General features: G+C 45.5%; 1 protein-coding gene across 1 annotated transcript in view; it reads right to left on the bottom strand.

Annotated features, from left to right (window-relative positions):
- Positions 1-1,473: 1,473 nt before the first annotated feature.
- COL4A6 (collagen type IV alpha 6 chain) overlaps positions 1,474-19,354 on the bottom strand; it is a 139,466-nt gene continuing 121,585 nt past the window's right edge. The window contains exons 26-45 of the mRNA XM_055727498.1: positions 19,079-19,300; positions 18,680-18,841; positions 16,533-16,703; positions 15,695-15,838; positions 15,297-15,422; positions 14,829-15,010; positions 14,499-14,562; positions 13,898-13,972; positions 13,384-13,491; positions 12,508-12,615; positions 12,011-12,082; positions 10,615-10,740; positions 10,132-10,248; positions 9,125-9,286; positions 8,083-8,181; positions 7,653-7,799; positions 5,817-5,933; positions 4,178-4,369; positions 3,660-3,946; positions 1,474-2,889 (exon numbers count right to left, since the gene is read on the bottom strand). Of these exons, the coding sequence (XP_055583473.1) occupies positions 2,629-2,889; positions 3,660-3,946; positions 4,178-4,369; positions 5,817-5,933; positions 7,653-7,799; positions 8,083-8,181; positions 9,125-9,286; positions 10,132-10,248; positions 10,615-10,740; positions 12,011-12,082; positions 12,508-12,615; positions 13,384-13,491; positions 13,898-13,972; positions 14,499-14,562; positions 14,829-15,010; positions 15,297-15,422; positions 15,695-15,838; positions 16,533-16,703; positions 18,680-18,841; positions 19,079-19,300 (2,942 nt within the window). The 3' untranslated portion in view covers positions 1,474-2,628. The remainder of the gene's footprint in view (positions 2,890-3,659; positions 3,947-4,177; positions 4,370-5,816; positions 5,934-7,652; positions 7,800-8,082; positions 8,182-9,124; positions 9,287-10,131; positions 10,249-10,614; positions 10,741-12,010; positions 12,083-12,507; positions 12,616-13,383; positions 13,492-13,897; positions 13,973-14,498; positions 14,563-14,828; positions 15,011-15,296; positions 15,423-15,694; positions 15,839-16,532; positions 16,704-18,679; positions 18,842-19,078; positions 19,301-19,354) is intronic.

Below are 19,354 nucleotides of genomic sequence, written 5' to 3'. Positions count from 1 at the left end.
AATGAGAACGTAGAGAAATTGTGAATGCTGTCTCCTCTCACTTGCACGTCCCCATCAGGCCAGGGTGCTTCCCAAGAAAATAGTTAACCAGATCGTATTTCATCTTGTTTGCTTTCAAAGTTTATTACAGTTTGGAACCTATACACGTCGAAAAAAATACAATTTTCTTCCCCTTTCCATGGATTAGCGGCGTGGTTGGTTGGTTTTAAATTGAAGTGTTACTTCTTCACTGTCCATGTAACAGCAATTATAGCCCTTTCCTCCCCATAGACAACAATGAAGTCCTGGCTCTGAAATGATCCATCTTGAGCAGTAACTGCCAAAAAAACCCCCCCCAAAAACCACCACCCTAAAAACCCACATCCCCAAAAGGAAGCACCTAGATTATTGTATTATTTTTATTTTTTTAAATATATCAGTGGGGTACAGTATACTTGTTCCCCATGTAGCTGTCAGGTAAATGCTCTCCAGCGAGGATGCCCTGGCCCTGCAGCCCTCGTGAGGAAGCACTCTGGGCGCAGGCAGACGGATTTCTGAGACCAGGGCCCCGGAAGGGTGGCGGGGGGGTGCCACCCCTGCCCCACGCACCGGGGGCTGCTGTGGGGGGCGGCTGGGCGGGGGGAGCTTGGCTGTGGAGCCAGGCTACCACAGCAGAAGCGGTTCCCTTAAAATGCGTAAGGCGCTGATCCTGGAAAACTAATTGTATTTGGATGTGCCCGTGTTCCAAAATCAAACTGAGTCCCTGTAGCTACAACCTGATCGACCCCCTTTTTATAGCACCGTGGGAGCCCGACAGCTGAAAAACTCGTTTGCCAGCTGTTTGCACAAATCTTCACAAAGTACGGGCTTCACTGTGGGCACGCAGCGCTCTAAGGGGTGCTGGCGTAACCCAAGATGTAGCTACAACAGGTTCCTCTGTGCTGGGACAGCTAAGAAGTAGGCTGGCTACTCTGCGCAGCGGGATTGCCACCCAGCAGCGTTACAGTGCCCTAAGGATACTGGCAAAATAAACCCCAAGCAGTTGCTGATCTTTCACAATTAGGAGTAAGTTAAATGAAACACTTAAATTGTTCTTCACAAATTCCCTGCTCATCTCCAGTGTGGTTCAACTCAGAACATCCACAGCGGTCTGACCCCGGTCTAGGAAGGCAATATTACATTACGCATGTAAATAATCATACAGATAAAAATATTATCTGCTTAGAAGTAAGCATGTTCTTAAAAGAACTATTTTGCTGGACAGAGCTAGAGCCTAGAACCTAGTAAAGAAATAACACTAAAACAATGTCTCAGTCTTGCATTAATAATAATTTTCTGAACAATTCTGTCTTTAAGATTTTTAAGCCAAGGGGTATTTGCAAGGCACTTCTTCCAAATGTCCTGGGATGTCAACACCTAAGGATTTCATATGCTTCACTCTAGGGAGGTCGATGATAATAACTTTAGCCCAACTAAATGACTTCCTTTTATATATATATATATATATATATTAGCATACCTTTTTTCATGGCTTTCCCTCAAAATATACAAGGATAATACAATTAGTGGCACTTTAATTATGCCCTAAAGGAAAGCATGACTGGTTAACAGTGCATACACTGGAAATACCGTTCCTTAAACTCGTGGGAGTAATGCCCAGGGGAAGAAGTGTACTACACATCGTGACTGGAGTGAAAAATGCACATCCCATAACTGCTGGCTTCTGTGTTTGCACAAGCTTGCGTGCTGCCTAGTGAAGCCTCTGCTTTTCAACTATGCACAGCTCGGAGAATTACAAGTGTGCCAAGGCTACCTCAGAAAGGAAACGTACGTTCTGAGTAACGAAACGTTCCTGGTGGCTGCTCATCACCTGCCTGCCAGAAGATAAGCACAGGCCTTCAAGTCGACATTTTACCTGCAATATATTTCAGTAGAAAGCTATGAAAAACGCTAGAGGTGGTTTGAACTCATCTTCACATCAAAAATTGAATTTTTCTCCGGGGTAGCTCTTTAAAGCTAACCGTGGATGAAAGTTTGGATTAGAATTGATTACCTGTCACTGGAGGAAAGAACGTCCCATCTGTTTAATAAGCAAAGCGAACCAAATTAATCTTTGAGTCTTCCTAAGGAAGGCAGTTATCAACCATTAATACTTAAGTGTTTCTACGTCACCTACACTACACTGATAAACTTTAGCTAGCTCTGTATTTCATGTGAGAACGAGTCTTCATTCCCTTATGCTAGACCAAATACTGTTTGCAAAGACACTGGTAAAGCTTAACTTGTGAAAAGTCTCTCCTGTTGTGTGTGCCATGGCCAGAGGAGCGGCGTAATGTCAGACACCCGTTACTCTTCGGTCTGAATAAGGAACTTGCAGAGACTTTCTGAGGTAGCCATAAATGAGGGGAAAAAGCCCCCACTGAAGTAAAAGCATAGCACCGTGTTCCATAAAAAAAAGGGGTCTCAGAGCACCGGTGTCTCCCTCCTCTGTGCGCAGTCAAACTCCCGGACTTGACACTCAATTTTTGTCGAATTTTGGCTGCCTCAATTCACCCACACACCAAGCAGGTTTATGAACTCATCCTTCTTCACAACAGCGACGTCTAGCCTTAGGTAACAAAGACTGTTACTGTGACTGCGTTTTTGTTCCTACAGGTTCTTCATGCACACTTGGCAGCGGCTGACCCTCGTTCGAAGCTGTCCTGCTTTCAGAGTTTCTGAGGGAGGAGCACTGACAAACTGCTGCGACTGCTCAACCGTCGTCAGCCAGAAGCTGTATTTGTTTGCGAAGTAATGGCAGGTGCCCCGAGCGCCGTTGCATTCAATGAACGGAGTAGCGCGGAAATCCTCCAGGCAGGACCCAGGCGAGACCAGGGACTGCCCGCCACCTTCCGCACCGGCCGCGGTATGCTGAAATAAAGATGGCAGGTTCAATGAGTCCAGAGGAACAGAACGGGAGGTGAACAGGGGACTCCTCCAGTTCCGTTGTTAAAAGGAGTAAAACGGGCCACCAAAATTATGTGCTGGCTACTTCTTATCTTATTATTTTTATTACATGTTACATTTTATTTATTTTATATATATATATAAATATTTATTATATATATAATATAAATTTATTCTATTATATAAGTATCTGTCTTCTGAGCCAGAGCTACAGGCGAAGCAGCACAGGAACATCCTCAGGCTGAATACGCAGGTCTGGTATAACAGAAAACCAGCTCCTCACTTGCAAGCTGGGAAAACTTGGTAACTTCATATGCTGGCTTCAGATTTTTCTAACAATCTTATACTAATGAGCTTCTAGGAGAGTGCAACAGAAAATGCTTTTTCCACTGGGAGAGGAGATTAAGACAACCCAGTCGTTTAATTAGTGTTTTCCACATTTAAAGGTTTGAAGAACAAAGTATCTGTTTTATATATTGTATGTAGCAATACAGAACTACTGCGTCAGTGCTACCGCTGAGCGCCAGCAGCAGGGGCGAGGTGGCCAGCTAAATGGGAACGGACTCGGGAAGCCCACAGCGGGCCAGCTGATAAAGCACCAGTGCGCTGGGGTGAAAAGCGACAGGGCTCCAGTTCCCTGTAAGCAACTCACAGAACACAGTCCCAGGCATCTAATCAGAGAGGAGATCCAGAAGCGTTTAAAGCTGCATTTGCATTAGCAATAGCATCCTTACCATAAGGAAGGAGTATCCTATCCATAGGCTGCGCCAGCCGAGGGGACACTGTGGGATGGTGATGTCCTGGCTGTGCACAGCCACCGCCTGGGAAGGTGCTTCACACACTGAGCAACGACTGATGTACTGCGGGATCTGAGCGCTGTCCACGGGCATCATGGGGATAGGGGCAGTGGTGGAGAGCCAGTAGGACTTGTCGTTTCGGCTGGCGTAGTAGCACACTTCATTGATGTTGCAGTAAATAAAAGGCATGGTACTGAAGCGAGGCAAACATGAGCCAGCAAAACCTGTAAAAATCGGAGAAGTGGTTACATCAAGCATCTGCCAGTCGCTCCAGCTCATACACACCAGGCACGAGTGGTGGAGGATGGCACAAGTGACCCTGCTCCCAGCACAGATTCTGGCCAAGCAGCCTTCTGTCACCTCTACTACAACACCAGCGGTACCAACGAAGAATGCTCATTTGAAATGGGATTTGGGCCTACATCGTTCATGCCCGAGGGAATTCGTCAACTCACCGAGATCCTGGTTGTGTGACTTTTCCTGCCCCTCCACATACAATAAGCTGTAGCCATCCCAGAGCTTATTCATTCCTATGGGACAAGGCGGGATTTGGTCCGACTGACTGTGCTTCACTAAAGTGTATCCAACACCCACGCTCCGACCAGGCATTCCCGGCAAACCAAGCGAGCCCGGCTTTCCAGCAACACCTAGAAGACAGAAAAGGAGTCACTATTACCAACACTCGGCGTGGACACCAGCTGGCTCTATACCCAGTTCTGGCATTGCTGTCATTGTCTTTGCATCGGCCTTGTACAATGATGTCCTGGTTTCAGCGGGGACAGGGTTAATTTTCTTCTTAGTAGCCGGTGCAGGGCTGTGTTTTGGATTTGGCGTGAGAACAGTGTTGACAGCACAGTGATGGTTTTAGTTGTTGCTGGGTTTGTTTACACTAGATCAAGGACCCTTTGGTTCCTTGTGCCCTGCCAGCCATGGCGTCACGCTGAGTATATAAACCGGGGGAAGAAGGAGGAAGGGGGGACACTTGGCATGATGGCGTTTGTCTTCCCGAGTAGCCGTTACGCGTGATGGAGCCCGGCTGCCCTGGGGATGGCTGAGCCCCCGCCTGCCCGTGGGAAGTGGGGAATGAACACCTTGCTTTGCTTTGCTTGTGTGCGTGGCTTCTGCTTTACCTGTTAAATTGCTTTTATCTCAACCCTTGAGTTTTACATTCCTTTCCGATCCTCCTCCCCATCCCTCTGGGTGGCAGGGAGTGAGCAAAACTTTTTTAAAATTGGAAAAAGATTGTTGTTACACTGCTTAAATTCTGTAAACTTTTGTTCCAAAATTTGGGGTCTTACGTCAGCACTCAATATTTTCAGCTTCTATGCCACAAAAGGGATCAATCTCTACAACTTCTTTAAGCAGATAAATCCCACAGGGATATTCACGCAAGCGGCTGCGTGGGGCTGGGTTGCCGGCCGGGGTTAAACCACGACAAACAAGGCGCCCAAGCTCTGACCGTGGTTATAGAAATGACCACTTGCCAGTTCCAGAGGCAGTCATTTCACAGTGCCACACCCCCATTTCCTAACTCACGCAATTTTCTTTCTTTGCCCAACAACTCTGGTGCCAACCTGTTAGAACATATCTCACAGTACAGTAATTCTGAGGATCTCAAAGCGCCAACCAAAGGCTAGTAAATTATTTCTTGCTATAGCTCTCTACATGGTGATATTCCTTTGACACGAAAGGCCAAAAGTTCTACAACAAATCTGTGGCAGAATCCAGACCTTCTCTCTCTCACTCTGCATTTCCTCTGCTATCCAGCCCTCACAGCTGTGTTCACTGTGAACACTGTGTTGCTCTTTTAGATCTTCAAGACAGGTCCCACATCCACAAAACATGAAAACCAAAAGATGTTCAGAACTGTACCCAGGGAAACCCAGCAGTGATACACAACAATGACATGTGACATAACCTTCCTCGCTGAAGGTTCAATTTACTTCCTTGCAGATACAAGACACAAGACCATGTCCATCCCCTGGTCTTCCTAAGGTGGCTGGGTGTTGGGGAGGGTCTCTGCAGGACCTGTAGGTAAATGGAATTCTACCGATTGCTTCTTACTGATCTGTGCTCCCCAAATCATAACATTACCTTCAAATCCCTGTGGTCCTGGGGCACCCAAAGGCCCTGGATCCCCAACTATGCCAGGTGATCCAGGCAAACCATCACGTCCTTTCAAACCAGATCTTCCTGGCAGACCTTTTGCACCTGAAATGAAATACAATTATTATTATTATTTTAATCATCATTATTTCCTCATACTAAAGCCTTCACTCCTGCAATCATATTCCAGAAGAGAAATACGTTGTCAGCAGCCACGCTGAGAACTCACTCTTCAACAGCTGTGGCTGCAACCAACTAACTCCGCCCAAGGACTCCACACGACCTGACTGTCTGTTAAAGGATCAAGAGGTGGAGCTGAACGTTATACAAGGCTTAAAATGCAGCACTGAGATCTGGGATAAGCTACAGATTTAAGTCTGAAGCCACATCCCATACTAAGACTCAGGTTCCCATTTGATGTGGAAGTCTGCGAGCTCTTCTCATGTCTGTCTGAGATTCCTGCACTGTGAAAACAAGAATCCTCTGGTATAACGGCCCAGCTGTTGTAAGCTGAAGAAAGTTGAGCTACCTTGCTGAAATTTTGCTTAAGACTTGAAGTCACATCTTTTGCTTGATTTCACCCTTTTTTCAAACCAGAAAATTGGCCTTGATGTTCAGCCTAAATATGTAAAATTTGAGCCACTGACTTGAACTAAACTCACTTTTCCCCTCCTCCCTCCGATATCTGATGGTGAGCATCTGACGGACAAATTTTTAAAAAGTCCCAGGGCAGCGAAGGGGGCTCAAAATACAAAGGCTTAGAATTCAGTGGGATATAAGAGGAGGTGCCTGGTCTTGGGGACCTTTAGAATCCATTCAGGACTGTCCTGACCCCAAACCAGAAAGGTCTGGCATGGATTGGATAAATCAACAATAAAATAAGTGTTCAGGATGTTACGAGTTAAAGTATTACAAAACAGTGTAAAGAGACAGAAGGTGTTATGCAACTGCACAGGACCAGATACCGAGCAGCTGAGCAGTAATGTGGAAGGTAAACATTAGTGTAAAGAAACATGTGACTGGGAAACAGACGGGTGTATATTTGCACAACTTTTGTAAAGGTCAGGTATTAGAAAGAGTATAAACAGGGGTAATCTCCCAATGAACTTCCCAGTGCTCTGCAGCGCCTGTTACCCCAGTGCCTGACCAGTATTAATCAAGGCTCGCTCAGCTTTTATTCCCTGCACATTTACTCACGTTAGGAACTGTCAATGGGGAGCCAGGAACTAACGCAGCTCTGCTCCCATCAGCTCCTATTATTAATGGGATTCAGGATAGCATCCAGGGGGAAGGACCGGTGCTAAGTGATGCTCCTGCTCTAGGAGTTTTCGTGAATAAAAGGGAATACTAACACCTAAAAATCACCTAACGGCAGCGCTGGGAAAGGAATCACGGGGACGTGCTGGGCCTAGGAGAGCCAGCTGGTACAGGACCCACTGAAGCTGCTTTCCCAAACAATATGAACCGCAGTGGTGCTGGCTGAAGTTCCCAGCGCTTCTCCAGCTACAGTATCTCATCGACAATTCCAGTCTCAGTGGTGAATCATTTTCATGACCATTCCACCTGCTATACCAAAGCTGGTACCATATCAGCTACATCACAGGCTGCTGCACCTAATTCTGGAAATCTAATTTAAAAACACTGCAAAAGTGCATGAAGAGAATTCATCAAATACATTCTAGTAATAATAAAACACGATATTGGTATCCATTTTGCTGGAATTATTTCCTTTATTAGAAAAAACATGTAAACCTTCCTAATGCATTTGAGAAAGCAGTGTTGTTCTTCCAGAAGGCCACTCAGTGATCCGAGCGTGCTTTTTACCTGGTTTTCCAGCTGGGCCCTGGAATCCAGGCTCTCCATCAAAGCCGGGGACACCATCAATTCCTGGCAGACCAGGCAGGCCTGCAGGGGCTGTGACTTCTTCTGGCTGTGGGGTTATACCGGGAGCCCCTTGTCGGCCAGGGAGACCTGCACATGGTGCAAATGGAAGGGTAAGTTACCCACAAAAAGTTTACGGTTTTGATGATAATACTGACACAAAGGAGAGGTACACTAAATTAAGACTGCCTTAGTACATCAGCACTGGCTGTCTTTGTAAGAAGTGGTACATCAAGCTCTTTCTAAGTTATTTCAATCTCTAAGAAACTAAAGAGTCCCTCAAATAAGCCCAGGAAGGGAGCTCTGAAATTTCCCCCCTGCCCAAACCACGTGCAATAAAGTATTACAGCTTTTCAATTCCTCCAGCACTCACCTCGACGGCCCATTTCACCTTTCAGCCCAGGGTAACCAGGATCCCCCACTGGCCCATCTTTACCTGGCATCCCCATAAGGCCAGGCTCACCTCTTATACCTGCAAAGACACACAGCTGAAGACCTCAGGGGCTAAGCATAGGGTCCTGATGGTGACCCACACCTGGGACACTGAGAAACACACCGATGGCAGCAATGGCAACAGCATTTCAGCTCTGAGATGGAGGGGACCGCAACCCTTAAGGAACTCTGTGCCATTCTGACATTCAGACTGGCTGCAGAACCTCAAGACAAGAACTCCCACGGCTACATAATTACATTTTATTGAAAGTTTTCTTCCCCTTCCCTGGGTAACCCAGGGAAGGTGTTTGAGGAGTACACATTTTTCTGTGTGGAATCCACCTCTATGCACAGCATAGAGAGATGGGGATATGCCAGCCTACAAAGACAGCAAACAGCTCTTCAACTGGCAGCACTTCTCCATCCTTTCCTGGCTTCTGAGCTGTGTGGTTTGTTTGAAACCTTGCTACTGGAGTTCTTGTTTGCAGCTGCCCTCTAGTCTCCTTTGGCACAGACCAAAGAGAGAGCAACCTTCTCCCTGCCTTAGCCCAGAACAAGATCTCTTCATTCCTACAGTCCTCTTAGCCTCTTGTGGAGGCCTAAATCCACCACACTATGCCTCTGAGCATACACCATAGGTGGGATGAAACAGTGTCTGCAGCCTTCGCCTTTACAGCATATGCAAGTGGGCAACCGTAGTCAACCAGCAGAGCACCACTGCATGTGGACATCACCCACTCAGAAAAAAAAAACAGAAAGAGAAAAAAGTCATTAGGGACACACTGAAGAGCACCTGGAGCTGGCCTCACTTTGCTGCTTTTGGAGTCAGTAGATAAAACCTGCGTGGGCCAAGGGGGAAGATGTAGGCAACAAACTCAGCTGTGCTTACACCTGAGTGAGGTCACACTAACCACACATAGCTGTTCATACTGTCCGGGTGACAGTGGCCAAACCACACCTAGATCCTTTCAAGGCAAGATTACCTTTGAATCCAGATGCTCCAGGGAGTCCGATTGGACCAGTGGGTCCCACATCACCCTTAATGCCTCGCAAGCCAAGAACACCAGGGAAACCTGGATTGCCTGTGTCACCTTGGTCAGAAGCTGGGCCAGGGGGCCCTCGTGGGCCTGGAGGACCTGGAAGACCTAGAGACAACAGCGGTAATTAGCACAGTCTGCTCCTGGGGCAAAGTAGATGCTGGGGCTATCCCCAGTGTGTCTTTCTAGAGGCCAGTCATCATTTGGGTGTCTGTATTTCCAGGGGTGTCCTCCTCCTGAAGGAAAAGAATCAGACCCCACCTGCTTATATCCACTTAGGTCTCATAAGCTTTTAAATCCTTTTAACCACGGTAATTTAGCTTCAAACTGTGGGCCTGAGCACAGCCCTTGCCCCACTTGCTGGCTAGCCTGGTGACCCGGGCATTCCCTAGGGGAATGAGAGCACTGGCTTCAGATCCTTGGCCAGGGAATTGCCTAGACTCTCAGCCTCTCCGACAAGGCTGTGAGACACTGAACGGGTACCAACGCTGTTGCGACAAATCTTTCACACTACACTTACTGTCGACCCTATGGCAAGTGCCTGTAGGTAGCAGTGGAGCTTTGCTGTCTCCCAACTCACACAGCATACTTCTAAACTTCACACAGAGCCTATCATTACAGCTGTGGAAGCCACATACCAAAACGGAGCTGGTGTCCCAATTAAGACACGCTACACTCGATTTAAGTACCCACCTCAGTGCCCAAGTCTGTCTTCAGTACTATAACAGGTGAATGGGACTAGAGAGCTTTAATAACAGGCTGAATCAAATCAGGATTCATTAGTAGGAATTGAAAACAGATCTCCTCGTTCTCGATCCCTGATCTAAACCCCAGGTTGTTAAATGTCAGTACTCATCCAAGTCATTTCCCTTCTGAGCTCTTCAAAGGGACCACATAAAGAAACAGAAATCCCCTTAGCTAGGCCACTCTCCTTAAGAGGCCTCGCTTCATACCTGAGCTCCCATCAGCTCCTGGATGGCCAGCATCCCCAGGTCTCCCACGTATATCAGAAGGAAGAGAAGCTCCAGGTGTTCCTGGCAAGCCAGGCAGTCCCACAGGACCAGGGGGACCTAGAATAAGAGATACAAAATGAGAGAGTGTACCCAAAGCTCTTCAGTGATCTTCACAGAAATGTCTGTGAAAGACCAGGACAGAAGCAGTGGCTGAATAGCGTTTATATTGAGAAGAACAGAAAGACATCGCACTACATGAGGGGAAAAAATACATATTCTGCTGCTTAGGAGATGTATAGACACTGTAACAACTGTGTAGCCAACTGTTTTTCAAATATATAGCCACATCACAGATTTAACATTTACCTGTCAAACTACTAACCACCTTTGTGGCTTCAGTTCTCTTTGGTAACTGCTGACCATGCGGCCCACTAACCTGAGCTGCAATACATCCTGCTGGGCTTCCAGAACATCAATATTTACCCATGTCTCCAGCTGAGCCTTTTGGTCCAGGGAATCCTAGAGCTCCTCTACCCAAGCCTGGAGACCCTTCTTCACCCTTTGGACCTGGGAGGCCTGCAGGGCCTTTAAGTCCAGCTTCACTTAGACCTAATCAAATGTGATTAACAAAGATTAAGAGAGCCTATTCACACAAATAGCAGTTAAATTATTACACAAACAGTTGTAATAAAAACCCAGCCATTTACTACTCTCTGCTGTTTTCAGTAGAGCAACAGAAAGAGATCTGGTGCCTCATGTGCTACGCTGCTTGTGCAGAGTGAATTTAAACCATCTGCAAGGTGCTGAGAGAGGAACATATGACTGTTTTAGTCTTTCCACAAGCTCTTGCACAAGGGTATGAACATAGCGCTCCTGTAACAGGATTTGCCTGCCAGCCCGTATGCTGTGTCTCTCAAGAAGACACAACACAGACTCAACTTTCTGGTCTTTAAATAATCTAGTGGGCTTCACACTCCGACACGGAGAGGTCAGTTCGCACAGACTACTGCAGAAGACACACTGAGGCACAAGTGGTGCAGGGCAGAGGCTCCAGGAAAAGCTGCCGGGAGATGTTCAGCATGTCACTCTGGTAAAAGTAAATACTAAGCAGCTTGCTCAGATGAAAAACTGTGGAGGATCTATATGCTGTAAATCATTACCTTCTAACAGAGAACGTTTCAAACAAGTATTGTTTGAATTGTACACATGAAGACTTGTGTTGTCCTATTTCATGCATAAAATGTCTGCCACAGATTTTAAGCGCTCCTTTACCTGATGACTGTAACTAAACAAGTCTCTCTGGTAAAGTCTTTCTCCACCGCTCTGCATTTAGTAAAACAGTTTGCAGAACAGAACCACATTCCGTTTCATATGGTTAAAAACATGAAAAAATCCAGAACAAGCTTCCCAAAAGCAGAATCCAGAACCTAATCAAATAAATCAGCTTCTGATTTAATGATTCTAATGCCTTTCTTGAGCTCCATATAATGGAGGGATATGAGCAGTAAGGAAACATGTCATCGCTAAGCCTAACTCAAAGCAAGCCTTTGGTGTTGCCCTGCTGAAATCAAACATCCATTAGAAATGGAAGAGTTTTGATTTTATTCCATCAGTTTTCCAGCAGTGACACAGTCCTTCAGGAATTCAAGGAGAACCATCACCAGAAAAGCCTCTTCAGCTCCACAGGCTGCATCCTATTCTTACTAGCATTTAAGAAGAATTTATTCATACACATTCAGTATCCTGTGGTTTTTATGTGGGTTATAATTGAATCCAGAACTGGGTGAAACAGTGGGATTTTGTGGGAAACACTGCTCTCATGATAGACCAGTGTATGCATTTCCCCAGCTGTGATACTTCTACTACACGTTTCCTTTACCTGGTGTTCCAGGAGATCCTTTTGTGCCTGGCAAGCCATTCAGACCATTTAAACCCGGAAATCCATGAAATCCTGGAGACATTGGAAACACGTATGTGAGCAAATAAGCAAATAATCCAGTTAGGTGGAAATGCACAAGATGTTTCATGGAGACTACAACGTGCCCCAGAAACCTGACACACAGGGGGACACAGTATGAAAAATCTTCCTTCACACAGGCCCCCCTTCATGGAAATTCTTCCCACTGCTCTCACCACTTTTACCCTCAGTGAACACCCATCAGTGAACCAAATCAAGTGAGAGCCTCTCCCTTTCCAACCACTCCTCTGCTCATTTCTAGCAGCTGGTGCCTGCGCTAACATTGCCAAGAAATGAGCTGATTTCCCACGCACAGCTGGCCCACACATAAGAGTGCTGCCTGCCTGCTGTGATGTACTTGGCTGAAACACTGGTTTTCTGACCCAATTTCTCCTCCCATGTGCAGGCTCCACATATACCTTTAGGTCCTGCTGTTCCACGAGCTCCAGGGAATCCAACAGATCCTGGCTGCCCTGGAGGTCCTGGTGGTCCAGGGGTTCCTCTCAGCCCAGCATTTCCAGGGATTCCTAAAAACAAGCAGAAAAATGTTCCTGTACTACACTGGGCTGGAACAGCTCATGGCTCCACCTTACAGCTTCTCCTCCTGCACTTAACTTGTAAGAATAAACTACTATTTAGATAAAGCAAAACCAGATCCAAATCTCTCCTCACTACCACTACTAGCATAGCATTTATCAAACTACTTATTTGGTAGCTTTTTTTTTTTTTTTAAATCATAGCAATGACATTCTTCATCATCCATCAAGGGACACACTAGAACCGTTCACATACTGAATAACTAATTAAATTGTTTTCCAAATAAAATATTCCAATAACAACTTTCACTGTTTTCCCACCTTTAATCTTGATAACAGCTTGAGAATCTACCTGCTAGTTGCAACACGACCCAAAGACACTAGTAGCCATCCTTCTGGGTAGGTTTGGCTCTACAGAAGGAAAGGACAGAAATGTTGCAATGGAAGATTGTAGAGCAGTCTTGGCCACAAGCAGCTGCAAAGAAGCTGCTACTGCTTGTATCTAACTGAGGTCTTCCCTGTTTGTTAAAGGAATTCCTTTAGATTGTGCAGGATTCACCACAGGGTTGGTCCACAGGGTCAGTCACAAGAGGACAAGGTAACACCTTACACTAGTGTCAAAGAAAATTCCCATCTTCTTGTCAACCCTCTTGTTTAAGCCTCAGCTGAGACGGGCCATCGAGGGCTAAGGGAACAACAAGGTGAGGCTGTTCCACAGTCACACCATGAACTGCAGAACTTGGATGCCTAGTCCAGTACCTGCTGGTCCTTCTTGGCCAAGATCTCCTGGGCCTCCTTTGAGTCCATTTACTCCAGTGTTTCCTGCGTAGCCTGGTTCACCCTTGAATCCATCTCGCCCCCTCTCTCCTGAAAGGATGAAAACATACCACGTGCTAGAGTGCAAGTCAAACTGGAGGAAGGCATGAAGGGAATAAGAAACATGTTATGTTGAGGCTGTAGCACTTGTGTCTGCTTAGACATGTTCTGGGTCCTGGCCTGGACTCCCTGGATGCCAAATACCAGTGCAAGTTCACAAGCTCCTCCGCAAGAAGTGAAGTGGGACCCAGCGTTAGAATCGGTCTGTTCTCAAACATGTTCATTATCATCCGGATTTGTGTCCTGCCTGGATTAAAGACTCCTCAAACCTCACTTCCAGGACAGGGCTAAAGTATTCAACTTTATAGGTTACAAAAATACCCAAACTGGGCAAAGCCATCCTGCTTAATCTCTAGAATTTTGTGTTCTTGAAGTCAGCAGTCAAGGGCTGCTTCACCTGGGAATCCCGGGTCCCCTCGCTCTCCTTTTGGTCCAGCAATGCCAGGAATGCCAACAGACTCTCCCTGGTCACCTGGAAAAGAAAGGCAAAGTGGGAAGGCCATTCTGTAAGTGACTGTGGAGAGCAGTTTTCAGGGCTGCTTAATAGCCTTGTTCATTAAATAAACCTTGTCTATACTTCAAATCCATGGAGCAAACAAACACAGTAAGCGATGTACCCAAGTCTGAAAATGCTTATAAACAGCAATGGATGCAAATCCACTCATGCAAATGCATGATAAGACAAACATTTAAGGGTAATTCCATAACATCCTGCCCTTTATACTTTTGACACAAGGAGATGAGAGAAAAGGGTGCCTCTTGTACAGTCCAACACACTTCACACAGTGCTGTGGCCAAACTTTCAAAGGATCATAAAGTATTTAAGCTTTAGACAAGACTGGTCTTGTCTGAATTAAGTCCCTTACAAGGGGATGTGTACTTCGGCACCAGTCACTGGAGAGCAACAGACATTTCTAGAACACAGCTCATTCATTTTGGTCACGAATATTAGGACTGTGTATACTGAAAGACTATGGACACTATGAAAGATTCCTTACCCTTTGGACCAGGGAGGCCAATAGGTCCTGGGAATCCGAGTGTTCCTGTGACACCATCTGAACCCTGAAAAAACAACCCCAAAGATAGCCTTTGCTTTTATTCTTGCTGTTCCAAGCTTGGGTCATGTGGGATAACAGACCACAGAGACGTAGGAAGAAACACTATCCAAAGTGCAATTCAACAGTATGAGCCAAACAAAAACAATCTGGAAGTTTTGTAAGGAAAAATCCTGCCAGCTTCTCCTGCTTTGCTACAGAAGTAACAATTAGAACACAGGATTTTCCTAAGAGCACTTGGAGAAGATGAAGATATTTTAAGAAGGTATTTACCCTCTCTCCTGGCATTCCTGGAAATCCTATGATACCATGCGCACCCTTCTGTCCTGGCAGCCCAGGCCGTCCAGGTGGGCCAGGGAAGCCTGGGTCACCATGAAGACCCCTCTCTTTGCTTGCTGACCCAACTGGTCCAGGGAGACCAGGCTGTCCACGGCTTCCTGGGATTCCTTTATCACCTGGATTATACGAAAGAATGTAATTTAATTTCATAATACAAGCAGTCAGCTCATTTGGGCCAATTGACCTGTTACCCAAAGCTTCCTTTCGAGAGTTAGAATGGATGGCATTAGCTCTGCAGAACAGATCTTAAAAGGAAAACTTTTCTCAAAATACAGAACTGCCATATGCATATCCTGCTCAAATGTGAATGGCAGAACAGAAAACGGTAATACTGCAGGCGCTGTCAAAAGGACAGACCATGCTCCACTGTTACTGAACATCTGTCACAAGGCTGTGAAATACCTCTAGGTCCAGGGAATCCCCCAAGTCCAGCTAATCCAGGATCTCCTTTGTCTCCTTTGAATTGCAGTGCCTGTTCTGGAGGCCCAAGAACGGGAAGGCCAGGTGGACCTACATCACCTCTGTCACCTGAAGAAATAAGAAGGAAATCATCTTGCAAAATAATCTAACAGAGAAAGTGTGTAACATTAGAAGCTAGCAGACAAAACCAGAACTTCCATGTCTCCTGATGTGAATTCATCAGTAAGTGCTCAGCACCTTTCACAACCGGGCCAAAGTATTTCACAAGGAAGAAAAGAACACGGTATTTAGCAGAAAACATTAAATATGCAGACAGCTCAGAAGGGCCTCCCAAGTCCCTCTGCTGCACAGCCAGCAAAAGCCTTTCAGCTGTTTCTCACCTTTTTGACCTTGGAGTCCCACAGCTCCAGGGCTCCCTTTTCCTCCAGCTGTGCCAGGAGCTCCTTTAAACCCATTGACCCCAGGGACACCGGGCAGCCCTGGCATGCCAGGGAAACCAAGCAGGCCAGAAGACCCTTTCTCACCTGTATAGAAAAGTTGAGAAATAAAAAGGAAAAATTAGTCTCTTCTGGTACACTGCATATCCACCTAACCAGCAGGCAAAGGCAGCGTGGGTCTGGTCGATCACCCAAATCTACGTAGTAAAACTTTACAGCACAAGCATAGCATGGGCACTTCTCTCATGGGTCTCGACTCAGGATACTTTCAACCAGCACTTTTCAGTTCACCTTTCAGAGCCTGGTCCTGCTTTCACTGGAGAGCAAAACCCCATCAAATTCCAAGACTGCATCATGCAGTTACATGGCTCTATCGGTCTCCACATAAAGTAACACACAACTCTCCAAGTAACCAGCTATTGTATTGGTGCTTAATGACCACACAAATGGTAAATTTTTACTTCCCATTTGGTTTGTGCTTCATTCTCTCCCTTCTATAAATCTCATTCGCTGTTCGTCATTTCTTCAGTTTTCTTGTCTTTCTATCTTGATTTACACAACCTTTTGTCCCTAAAGGCCCAAGTCCTTTAAGATGGATCTCTTTATAACCATGATTTGATAATTAAATCCACCATTCATAACTCAGCAGCAAAACAAATGCATTCCAACACTAGTTGGCAATTCATTCTCTTCTGACAAGTTGGGCCTAAAATCAGTATTGAGAAGTTAATTTTTTTGTGGGCACAGTAATCTCAGGCTATTCCCTTAGTGGAACACGTACCTTTTGGCCCAGAGAAACCTGGACGTCCATCTTGACCAAAAGGCCCTGGTGGCCCTAGGAATCCTCTTTCCCCAGGAGATCCTGGAGCACCATCAGGACCTGGGAAGCCTTTCATGCCAGCAGGGCCTTGTGGACCTACGTCCCCAGTCAAGCCTTTGGCTCCAGGAAGACCTGAATCGATACAAGAAAGAACTGAGTAGATTATATCACACAAACCCTAGGACAATTTGTGGACAGCTTTGCAAAGTCTTTAAACACAGCATTGTTTTTAATGACAAATGGACCTTATGGCACATGCAGCCTACTAGAAGGCATAAAGCTTAGAACTGCAAAAGCATTAGTTGTCTAATAATAAAATACCTATGAAGAGGGTTACTGCCTACGTCACTACACAACTGGCAAGAGTGAAACCCCTTATGATGTATCCATTTTTGTCTCCTTTACCAGCCACTAAACTGTAGTGCACCAGTCTTACCTTTATCATCAAGGCAACCAAACCAGAATGGGGAGCATCATTAATGCCGGCTTCTGCATCCCACCCCATCCTCTGGGTGAACCAGAGATCATTTGGAGAGGCTTGTTTTAACAAGTTCCGTTTCCACCTCGGTAGTTAAAGTGTACTTCTCAAAAGCAAATTGCTCACTAAAGGAACAAGCCTCTGATTGTGCTGTCACAAAACGTACTGTTTTGCCTCTAAATGTTTCGGAATGTTTCTAGCTGAAGCTTTGTAACGGTTTACAATTTTAAATAAAGGCTCAAACCATTGAAAACCGAATGCTCAGATGCAAAAGGAGGAAGAGAAGCAAAAATCTGGTGGCTTCTGAAAAATGGCATTTGCAGCAGTAGCACCCAATAAATGAGCTTTGTTATACTTGGGGCTTAAACATTTTAAGCTACAGCTTGGTATTTTTTAAAGCAGAAGATGAAATGGTTGCTTTAATTAAGATGACAAAGAAAACACACACACTTAAAATCTGTACATATTCAGGATTTCCTGATAGGCTTCAGGCTTTGTTACTGTCTGAGCATTCTCACTGCAATGGTTCTTTGCCTTCTGATTTGATTAGCAATAATAAGGGGTATCACCTATAGTCAATGCAATTCTTGTAGCATTAAAAGCTAGGTTGTTAGTCCATGAGCTTTTATGCTACACTGCATTTTCTCACCTTGACAGCCTATGTGAAGAACCCATAACCAAACAGTGTGACATCAGAAATGGAGAGTTGATGATAAATGGAATAGAAACATGGTGAAGGAAAAAACAGACAAAATATGTAAACAGAAAGAACAAGGGTACAAAAGAAATTAATGATTTAGAGAGACAATAGCTGCAAAAAAAAAAATCATTTGGAGCTTATCAACCTAGCAATGGGAGGTTTTTAAAAACAGTCGAAGGAAAGTCATATATGGCATACAGTCCAAAAATATAAAACAATAGAGAGGCAACGGGAATGTTAACATTAAAATGAAAAAACCTAAATCTCTGTGATTTTCATTTCAAATGGCATTACTGCTTTCATTCACTTGTTGTCACTGTGCTCCAGCACTGTCATTCTGTGTGTCAGAACAGAGAGGTTATGTCACAGGCCATGACCCACTAATTCTGAGGTCCCTCTTTGCTTGGTTCTCAAGTCTTGCACATACCGCCATCATGAAACACTGTAGTCAGTGCAGCTTGAGAGAAACTACTCTACTCAAGTGGTGGGGTTTTTTCCCCTTGAACAGGAGGGAAATAAATTTCTTTTCTGCCCCAGGGAAGAGAAAGCCAGGGAAAACAAGCACTTGTTCTGAGAAAGCCAACAATTTTTCGATCTATCAAAATCACATTTCAAGCAACCTCATACATTAGAAATTAATCATCATGAAAATGGGAAATGAAGATTAGTCAATGATACAGCCAGCATGTAAGAGCAGAGATGTTAAAAATATCAAGACATTTAAGATGCTTTCTCCTATCTTTCTGCTGCACCTCTTACAGCCTTGGGGCAACATTTCTAGGCAGGAGTCGTCCAGCAGTCAGAGGCAAAAGGCTCAAATTCCACACTCTATTACCCCTAACCAGAGGTAGGATCTCACTCCTACTCACACCTCCTCAGCACTGCAGCCTCCAGCTTAGCTACTTGTCTTCACCTGAAGACATTACGTACCTGGTGCTCCTGCAAGGCCAACTGACCCCAAGGGTCCCGGTTTTCCCTTAATGCCAAAAGGACCTCCGGGACCAGGAGGTCCCCGCAGTCCAGGGATGCCTGAATATCCTGGGTTACCCTGTTCGCCTTTAATACCTAGGAGGCCTGGTCTTCCATCTAACCCTGGGAACAGAGAGGTGGGTGGTTACAGGACAAATAAAATTCACACTTCTAATTAAAATGTGAGTTTTAATAAAAGTCTTTGAGTTGCATTAGATACTGAAAGAAAACCAGCAGATCACTACCTGTGAGAAGCTTAGAGGACTGCTAACACAGTACCTTAAAGGGATTGGAAAGAGGAAAGATTTTTGAAAGAGAAACAGTTTGATATTCCCAGATACGAGCAGTATCAGTCCTTACCTTTTGGTCCTGGAAATCCAAGATCACCTGTAAGCCCTTTATCACCTGGGAGTCCAGGTCTGCCACGCTCTCCCAGGGCTCCGCTCTCAGCACCAAACACATCTCCAGGAGCTCCTTTTGCTCCAGCTAAGCCTGAAGCACCCATTTTCCCAGGCAAACCATCTGTTCCATCCAGTCCTGGAAGTCCTGGTGACCCTTGCTCTCCTCGAGGCCCAGGGAAGCCTTAAACGGAAAAACAGTAAATGTCATGCAGCAGAAGAACAGATTGGCAGTGCT

This window comes from Falco cherrug, chromosome 15 (assembly GCF_023634085.1).
Source record: "Falco cherrug isolate bFalChe1 chromosome 15, bFalChe1.pri, whole genome shotgun sequence".
NCBI classification, from domain to species: Eukaryota; Metazoa; Chordata; class Aves; order Falconiformes; family Falconidae; genus Falco; species Falco cherrug.
Note: the sequence above shows the minus strand (reverse complement) of the source record. Positions and strands in the feature narration are given on the sequence as shown.